The 10293-nt window shown below is 43.6% G+C and overlaps 1 protein-coding gene across 1 annotated transcript in view; it reads right to left on the reverse strand.

Annotated features, from left to right (window-relative positions):
* itga4 (integrin alpha 4) overlaps nt 1–10293 on the reverse strand; it is a 108295-nt gene that overhangs the window by 10212 nt on the left and 87790 nt on the right. Inside the window, exons 23-24 of the mRNA XM_056289679.1 lie at nt 6198–6305; nt 1946–2068 (exon numbers count right to left, since the gene is read on the reverse strand). Coding sequence (XP_056145654.1) covers nt 1946–2068; nt 6198–6305 — 231 coding nt within the window. The remainder of the gene's footprint in view (nt 1–1945; nt 2069–6197; nt 6306–10293) is intronic.

Below are 10293 nucleotides of genomic sequence, written 5' to 3' on the forward strand. Positions count from 1 at the left end.
TAGTTGTATAGTCATATATAGACATACAGTTATATAGTCATGTAGTCATATGGTCAAAAATACACATATAGTCATATAGTCATATATACTCAATCATGTAGTCATATATATAATTATATAGTCCTATAGTCCTATATAGTCATATGTACATATATAGTCATATATACTCAGTCATATAGTCATACAAGGTCATATATGGTCATATAGTCATATATACATATATAGTTATATTGTCCTATATAGTCATATATACAAATATACTCATATATATATACTCATATATATATATATATACTCATATATATATATATACTCATATATACTCACATATATATGTATATATATGTATATATATATATATATATATATATAGCTTTAAGTCCTATAGTCATATGTATATAGCCATATGTAGTCATATATACTCAGTCATACAGTCATATATAGTCATACAGTCATAACAGTGTGTGTGTGTGTGTGTGTGTGTATAGTCATATAGTCATATACACATAGTCATATACAGTCATATATACTCAGTCATACAGTCATCTATAGTCATACAGTTATATAGTCTTGTGGTCATACATACATACATACATACATACATACACACATATATATATAATCATATATATTAATATATACAAACTATATAGTCCTATATAATTATATATAGTCATATATACTCAGTCATATAGTCATAGATAGTCATACATTTTATGCCGATGACACCCAGCTGATCTTGTCCTTTCCTCCCTCTGACACACAAGTAGAGACACACATTGCCGCGTGCTTGACTGACATCTCGGAGTGGATGACGACACACCACCTGAAGCTCAATCTGGACAAGACAGACCTGATGTTCCTCCCGGGAAAGGTTGCCCACACTGAGACCTGGCCATCACCATTGATAACACTGTGGTGACGCCAATGCAGACTCTGAGGAATGTGGGTGTGATCCTGGACGACCAACTGTCGTTTGCTGCAAACGTTGCATCGGTTGCTCGCTCCTGCAGATTTTTCCTCTATAACATCAGGAGGATTCGCCCATTCCTCACCGACGAGACGGCACAGGTGCTCATCCAGGCTCTGGTCATCTCCCGGCTGGACTACGGCAACTCCCTTCTTGCTGGCGCCCCGGCGTCGGCCATCAGACCTCTGGAGCTTGTTCAGAAAGCTGCAGCTCATCTGGTGTTCAACCTCCCTAAGTTCTCCCACACAACTCCCCTTCTCATGTCCCTACACTGGCTCCCAGTAGCTGCTAGCATCCAGTTTAAGACTCTGGTGCTAGCCTACAGGGCAGTGAAAGGAACAGCTCCTTCCTATCTCCAGGCCATGGTCAAGCCCTACACCCCCACCCGACCACTTGGCTCTGCTGCCTCGGGACGCCTTGTTGCCCCATCGCTCAGAGGCCCCTTGCTGCCGATCGACCCGGTCCCGGCTCTGTTCTGTCCTGGTCCCACAGTGGTGGAATGACTCCCCACTGATGTCAGGACAGAGGAGTCGCTGCCCATCTTTCAGCGCAGGTTGAAAACTCACCTCTTCAAGAACTACTACCCTGTTACTTGTTCTTAGCACTTATTGTATTCACTCATTAAAAAAAAGAAACAAATCTCTTTCTTGCGCTTTTACTTTAGCACTGGTTTTGCTCTTAGATGCTTGTTTAGATGCATTTATGACCTCTGATGACTAGTAGTTCTCCTGATCTCCTACGTTACATGATGCTCTTATTGTAAGTCGCTTTGGATAAAAGCGTCGGCTACATGACTCTAATGTAATGTAATGTCATGTAATACCATGTGAATAGTCATATAGTCATATGGTGATATAAAGTTATATCTTCATATACTCATAGTAGATGAGTCTGATCACCCTACACCTGTCAGTCTGCTGCTGACCATTCACACCGTGTGTGTGTGTGTGTGTTTATGGGTGTGAGCTAGCATACCATCCTGCGTGTTGGTGTAGAGGAGAAGTAGAAGAGCTGCTTGATGAATGGAATGGTTGGGACATCACAGTTGTCTTCTGTCAAGAAGGAGTCACGACTGATGGAACAGATGCCCTGAGAGACCTGGCACACAGAGACATACGCATATGATGGTGCTACTATGACCTTTACTACTACTGTTATCATTACTATCGCTACTGCTACTATTACTACTGCTTCCAATACTCCTGCTAGTTTTTATTACTACTATTACTGCAGCTAGTGCTATTACTGGTAACAATATTGCTACTGTTACTGTGGCTATTACTAATACTCACAGAAGGTTGAATCCGTTCATCTGGACACAAGGTTTATTAGGAGAAACATTTCATCACTCATCTAAGTGACCTCTTCAGTCTCACCTGGCTGCAGGTACCCCCAAATACACTGGCATAACCACCCAAACCAACCACCAGTTTCCTATGCACATATGGGTGTGACCATTAACTAGTTACAAAGGCCATGTGTACTGTTCACAGAGGGTTGGGGAATAGTTGCAATCACAGCATTGTAAGATGGTGACAGATGTACTGTTAGCCCCCCCCCCCCCCATCGGTTCAGGAATGGTCGTTCCCTCTTCACATAGATGGCCTCTTTGACTCCCTGTTCAAACTCCCGTTTGACTCCCCGTTCAAACCAGCGTTCCTCCCTATCAAGGATGGTCACATCCTCATCCTTGAAAGAGTGGCCACTGGCCTGAAGATGGTGTAGACTGTGGAGTCCTGGTCTGTAGATGGTGTAGATTGTGGCGTCCTGGTCTGTAGATGGTGTAGACTGTGGAGTCCTGGCCTGTAGATGGTGTAGACTGTGGAGTCCTGGTCTGTAGATGGTGTAGACTGTGGAGTCCTGGCCTGTAGATGGTGTAGACTGTGGAGTCCTGGCCTGTAGATGGTGTAGACTGTGGAGTCCTGGTCTGTAGATGGTGTAGACTGTGGAGTCCTGGCCTGTAGATGGTGTAGACTGTGGAGTCCTGGCCTGTAGATGGTGTAGACTGTGGAGTCCAGGTCTGTAGCTGGTGTAGACTGTGGAGTCCTGGCCTGTAGATGGTGTAGACTGTGGAGTCCTGGCCTGTAGATGGTGTAGACTGTGGAGTCCTGGCCTGTAGATGGTGTAGACTGTGGAGTCCTGGCCTGTAGATGGTGTAGACTGTGGAGTCCTGGTCTGACGTGTTAGCTCTCCTGTGTTGTGACATCCTCTTGGCCAGAGTCTGTTTAGGTTCCCCAATGTACAAGTCATGACAATCCTCCTGCCACTTAACAGCTACACTACATTGCTCCGTTTGTGCCGGGGGACCTGATCCTTGGGGTGGACCAACTTGTGGTACAATGAGTTTTGGGGTTTGAAAGCAACTGAGATGAAGCGTTTGGAAAATACGTGTCTCAGCTTTGCTGACACTCCCGCCACATAGGGAATCACCACTGGTTTACTGTTGGACAGCTGTTGCCCTTCGCCTCTCTTCTATCGGCTGGTGTACTGTTTGGGGTCTTCCTGGCTTTGACAAACACCCAGTTAGGATAACCACACTTAACCAGGGCCTGTTTAATGTGGGATTTCTCCTCTTCCCCGGCCGCTGTGTCAGTGGGGACATTTTCAGCTCGGTGGTGCAGCGTCCTGATGACTCCTAGTTTGTGTTCCAGTGGATGATGAGAGTCAAACCTTAAGTACTGATCAGTATGTGTTGGTTTACGGTAAACATCAACAATAACATGTCCCCCATCACCAGTTGCAGTTTCACAGTGTAAGAAGACTAACCTGTCATGTTCCACATCCTCCCTGGTGAACTTGATGTGGTGTCCACAGAGTTAATGTGGTCGGTGAAATGTGCTACATCCTGGGATTTAATTTTAAACCAAACACCTAACACACTGCACCAGAAGTTGTTCCACCCCAAAGATCAGGTCCCCCGGCACAAACAGAGCAATGTAGTGTAGCTGTTAAGTACCAGCAGGATTGTCGTGACTTGTACATCGGGGAAACTAAACAGACTCTGGCCAAGAGGATGGCACAACACAGGAGAGCTACCACGTCAGACCAGGACTCCACAGTCTACACCATCTACAGACCAGGACTTCACAGTCTACACCATCTACAGACCAGGACTCCACAGTCTACACCACCTACAGACCAGGACTCCACAGTCTACACCATCTGCAGACCAGGACTCCACAGTCTACACCATCTACAGACCAGGACTCCACAGTCTACACCACCTACAGACCAAGACTCCACAGTCTACACCATCTGCAGACCAGTGACCACTCTTTCGGGGATGAGGATGTGCACATCCTTGATAGGGATGTACACTGATTTGAATGGGGAGTCAAAGAGGACATCTATGTGAAGAAGGAACGGCCATCCCTGAGCCAAGGGGGGGGGGCTAAGAGTACAGTACATCTGTCACCATCTTACAATGCTTTGATTGCAACTATTCCCCATTCCTCTGTAAATAGTACACATGGCCTTTGTAACTCTAGTTAATGGTCACACCCATATTTGTATATGAAACTGGTGGTATATAAAGGTGGGGACACCTGCAGTCACTGTATTGTTTATAGGGGTGGGGACACCTGCAGTCACTGTATTGTTTATAAGGGTGGGGTACCTGCAGCCACTGCATTGTTTATAAGGGTGGGGACACCTGCAGCCACTGCATTGTTTATAAGGGTGGGGTACCTGCAGCCACTGCATTGTTTATAAGGGTGGGGACACCTGCAGCCACTGCATTGTTTATAAGGGTGGGGTACCTGCAGCCACTGCATTGTTTATAAGGGTGGGGACACCTGCAGCCACTGCATTGTTTATAAGGGTGGGGACACCTGCAGTCACTGTATTGTTTATAAGGGTGGGGACACCTGCAGCCACTGAATTGTTTATAAGGGTGGGGACACCTGCAGCCACTGCATTGTTTATAAGGGTGGGGACACCTGCAGCCACTGCATTGTTTATAAGGGTGGGGACACCTGCAGCCACTGTATTGTTTATAAGGGTGGGGTACCTGCAGCCACTGAATTGTTTATAAGGGTGGGGACACCTGCAGCCACTGCATTGTTTATAAGGGTGGGGTACCTGCAGCCACTGAATTGTTTATATGGGTGGGGACACCTGCGGTCAGGGGAGACTGAAGAGGTCACTGAGATGATGAGGATACATGTCTGCCAGTAAACGTGGTGTCCAGATCAACGTGGTGTCCAGATGAACGTGGTGTCCATCTCTGATGTCCTCCCTGAAGTCTTGAGCATGTATCAAGATCTTACATACCACCGTCTCGATGATCTTAGCTCCAAAAGGAGGATTTGAAACTGGTCTACAGTTGTTTAACACACACGCATGTATGCAGAGTTCTCTTTGTCAGGAGAGGCTTGATGGCAGCTATGTCTATCAACTCCACCTGTTTATGATGTAGTCATCCTAATCCCACCTCATCAACTCCACCTGTTTATGATGTATTCATCCTGATCCCAACTCATCAACTCCACCTGTTTATGATGTATTCATCCTGATCCCAACTCATCAACTCCACCTGTTTATGATGTATTCATCCTAATCCCACCTCATCAACTCCACCTGATTATGATGTATTCATCCTAATCCCACCTCATCAACTCCACCTGTTTATGATGTATTCATCCTAATCCCACCTCATCAACTCCACCTGTTTATGATGTATTCATCCTGATCCCAACTCATCAACTCCACCTTTTTATGATGTATTCATCCTGATCCCAACTCATCAACTCCACCTGTTTATGATGTATTCATCCTGATCCCAACTCATCAACTCCACCTGTTTATGATGTATTCATCCTAATCCCACCTCATCAACTCCACTTGATTATGATGTAGTCATCCTAATCCCACCTCATCAATTTCACCTGATTATGATGTATTCATCCTAATCCCACCTCATCAACTCCACCTGTTTATGATGTATTCATCCTAATCCCACCTCACCAACTCCACCTGATTATGATGTAGTCGTCCTGATCCCACCTCATCAACTCCACCTGTTTTCTCAGTTCTGCTGCACTGTGCCAGGATTTTGGTCAAATCTTGGGTCACCAAATTACCAAAACTACATTGAACACACCTATGTCCACCTGTGCTTTTTCACAAAAACAGAGTCCATAGCGTTTCATACTACTGCTACTACTACTACCACTGTTACTGTTATTAGTAGTACTGATAATACTTGGAAGGAATGTGGAGGTCTTACCTGCAGGACTTTGAGCTGCAGTAGCCGGTGGGGGTAAGGAGCCAAGATTTTTGGAAGGTAAATCTCCACCACTGTACCCACGGACAGACTGGGACCAATGTTTGCCACCTACAGACACACACACACACACACACACACACACACACACACACACACACACACACACACACACACACACACACACACACACACAAACACAATAGCATTACACGTGTTGTGTGTGCTGGCCGTTAATGTGATTACTGTAGAGGGAAAGACTGCCATTATTTCTACAGCCTCTTTCACACCAGGTCTGTTCCTGGGTTTTAAATGCTGGTGTCCTTTCAGGTTTTAAATGCTGGTGTTCTTTCAGGTTTTAAATCCTGGCTTTGCTTCAGGTTTTAAATGCTGATGTGCTTTCAGGTTTTAAATGCTGGTGTTGCTTCAGGTTTTAAATGCTGGTGTTCTTTCAGGTTTTAAATGCTGGTGTTGTTTCACGTTTTAAATCTTGGCTTTGCTTCAGGTTTTAAACGCTGGTGTTCTTTCAGGTTTTAAATGTCGGTGTTCTTTCAGGTTTTAAACCCTGGTGTTGTCTCAGGTTTTAAATCCTGGTGTCCTTTCAGGTTTTAAATGCTGGTGTTCTTTCAGGTTTTAAACCCTGATGTTGTCTCAGGTTTTAAACCCTGGTGTTGTCTCAGGTTTTAAATCCTGGTGTCCTTTCAGGTGTTAAATGCTGGTGTTCTTTCAGGTTTTAAATGCTGGTGTTGTTTCACGTTTTAAATCTTGGCTTTGCTTCAGGTTTTAAACGCTGGTGTTCTTTCAGGTTTTAAATGTCGGTGTTCTTTCAGGTTTTAAACCCTGGTGTTGTCTCAGGTTTTAAATCCTGGTGTCCTTTCAGGTTTTAAATGCTGGTGTTCTTTCAGGTTTTAAATGCTGGTGTTGTTTCACATTTTAAATCTTGGCTTTGCTTCAGGTTTTAAACGCTGGTGTTCTTTCAGGTTTTAAATGTCGGTGTTCTTTCAGGTTTTAAACCCTGGTGTTGTCTCAGGTTTTAAACCCTGGTGTTGTCTCAGGTTTTAAATCCTGGTGTCCTTTCAGGTGTTAAATGCTGGTGTTCTTTCAGGTTTTAAATGCTGGCTTTGCTTCAGCTTTTATATCCTGGCTTTGCTTCAGCTTTTAAATCCTGGCTTTGCTTCAGCTTTTAAATCCTGGCTTTGCTTCAGGTGTTAAATCCTGGCTTTGCTTCAGGTTTTAAATCCTGGCTTTGCTTCAGGTTTTAAATGCTGGTGTCCTTTCAGGTTTTAAATGCTGGTGTGCTTTCAGGTTTTAAACCCTGAAGTTGTCTCAGGTTTTAAACCCTGGTGTTGTCTCAGGTTTTAAATCCTGGTGTCCTTTCAGGTGTTAAATGCTGGTGTTCTTTCAGGTTTTAAATGCTGGTGTTGTTTCACGTTTTAAATCTTGGCTTTGCTTCAGGTTTTAAACGCTGGTGTTCTTTCAGGTTTTAAATGTCGGTGTTCTTTCAGGTTTTAAACCCTGGTGTTGTCTCAGGTTTTAAATCCTGGTGTCGTTTCAGGTGTTAAATGCTGGTGTTCTTTCAGGTTTTAAATGCTGGCTTTGCTTCAGCTTTTAAATCCTGGCTTTGCTTCAGCTTTTAAATCCTGGCTTTGCTTCAGGTTTTAAATCCTGGCTTTGCTTCAGGTTTTAAATGCTGGTGTTGTTTCAGGTTTTAAACGCTGGTGTTCTTTCAGGTTTTAAATGTCGGTGTTCTTTCAGGTTTTAAACCCTGATGTTGTCTCAGGTTTTAAAACCCTGGTGTTGTCTCAGGTTTTAAATCCTGGTGTCCTTTCAGGTGTTAAATGCTGGTGTTCTTTCAGGTTTTAAATGCTGGTGTTGTTTCACGTTTTAAATCTTGGCTTTGCTTCAGGTTTTAAACGCTGGTGTTCTTTCAGGTTTTAAATGTCGGTGTTCTTTCAGGTTTTAAACCCTGGTGTTGTCTCAGGTTTTAAATCCTGGTGTCCTTTCAGGTGTTAAATGCTGGTGTTCTTTCAGGTTTTAAATGCTGGTGTTCTTTCAGGTTTTAAATGCTGGCTTTGCTTCAGCTTTTAAATCCTGGCTTTGCTTCAGCTTTTAAATCCTGGCTTTGCTTCAGGTTTTAAATCCTGGCTTTGCTTCAGGTTTTAAATGCTGGTGTTGTTTCAGGTTTTAAACGCTGGTGTTCTTTCAGGTTTTAAATGTCGGTGTTCTTTCAGGTTTTAAACCCTGGTGTTGTCTCAGGTTTTAAATCCTGGTGTCCTTTCAGGTGTTAAATGCTGGTGTTCTTTCAGGTTTTAAATGCTGGCTTTGCTTCAGGTTTTAAATGCTGGTGTTCTTTCAGGTTTTAAATGTCGGTGTTCTTTCAGGTTTTAAACCCTGGTGTTGTCTCAGGTTTTAAATCCTGGTGTCCTTTCAGGTGTTAAATGCTGGTGTTCTTTCAGGTTTTAAATGCTGGCTTTGCTTCAGGTTTTAAATGCTGGTGTTGTTTCAGCTTTTAAATCCTGGCTTTGCTTCAGGTTTTAAATCCTGGCTTTGCTTCAGGTTTTAAATGCTGGTGTTGTCTCAGGTTTTAAATGCTGGTGTTCTTTCAGGTTTTAAATGTCGGTGTTCTTTCAGGTTTTAAACCCTGGTGTTGTCTCAGGTTTTAAATCCTGGTGTCCTTTCAGGTGTTAAATGCTGGTGTTCTTTCAGGTGTTAAATGCTGGCTTTGCTTCAGGTTTTAAATGCTGGTGTTGTTTCAGCTTTTAAATCCTGGCTTTGCTTCAGGTTTTAAATCCTGGCTTTGCTTCAGGTTTTAAATGCTGGTGTTGTCTCAGGTTTTAAATGCTGGTGTTCTTTCAGGTTTTAAATGCTGGTGTCCTTTCAGGTTTTAAATGTCGGTGTTGTCTCAGGTTTTAAATGCTGGCTTTGCTTCAGGTTTTAAATCCTGGCTTTGCTTCAGGTTTTAAATCCTGGCTTTGCTTCAGGTTTTAAATGCTGGTGTTGTTTCAGGTTTTAAACCCTGGTGTTGTCTCAGGTTTTAAATGCTGGTGTCCTTTCAGGTTTTAAATGTCGGTGTTGTCTCAGGTTTTAAATGCTGGCTTTGCTTCAGGTTTTAAATGCTGGTGTTGTTTCAGCTTTTAAATCCTGGCTTTGCTTCAGGTTTTAAATCCTGGCTTTGCTTCAGGTTTTAAATGCTGGTGTTGTCTCAGGTTTTAAATGCTGGTGTTCTTTCAGGTTTTAAATGCTGGTGTCCTTTCAGGTTTTAAATGTCGGTGTTGTCTCAGGTTTTAAATGCTGGCTTTGCTTCAGGTTTTAAATCCTGGCTTTGCTTCAGGTTTTAAATCCTGGCTTTGCTTCAGGTTTTAAATGCTGGTGTTGTTTCAGGTTTTAAACCCTGGTGTTGTCTCAGGTTTTAAATGCTGGTGTCCTTTCAGGTTTTAAATGTCGGTGTTGTCTCAGGTTTTAAATGCTGGCTTTGCTTCAGGTGTTAAATGCTGGTGTTGTTTCAGCTTTTAAATCCTGGCTTTGCTTCAGGTTTTAAATCCTGGCTTTGCTTCAGGTTTTAAATGCTGGTGTTGTCTCAGGTTTTAAATGCTGGTGTTCTTTCAGGTTTTAAATGTCGGTGTCCTTTCAGGTTTTAAATGTCGGTGTTGTCTCAGGTTTTAAATGCTGGCTTTGCTTCAGGTGTTAAATGCTGGTGTTGTTCTCCATTTTGAACACTGGTAGTTTCCTGGATATGAAATCCTGAGGTTGTTGACAGGAACCACTTGCGACATCCCCCGTGAATCACATTTTCCTGACATGGGTGCTGTGATCGCCTCATGTCGTCAGCACCCTGTCTGAACTGAGCTTGATAAGATGGTGGTTTTTACAGGTCCGGGTTGGGCCAGACTACTGTATCTGGTGATTACTTCCAGTCAGGCGGTTCGTAGGGACTACTTTAAGAAGCTTCCCATGTGTGCTGTTTAGAAGCTGTCTTATTATCAGTTCCAGATGTGCAGGCATGTTGCTGTGGACTGCATGACGCTGTGTTCCTCTCAGCACAGCTTCTGGGCAGACCATGCAGACCAGTGGTGAACACACTCCTAGCTGACAGTCATAT

This window comes from Lampris incognitus, chromosome 11 (assembly GCF_029633865.1).
Source record: "Lampris incognitus isolate fLamInc1 chromosome 11, fLamInc1.hap2, whole genome shotgun sequence".
NCBI lineage: Eukaryota > Metazoa > Chordata > Actinopteri > Lampriformes > Lampridae > Lampris > Lampris incognitus.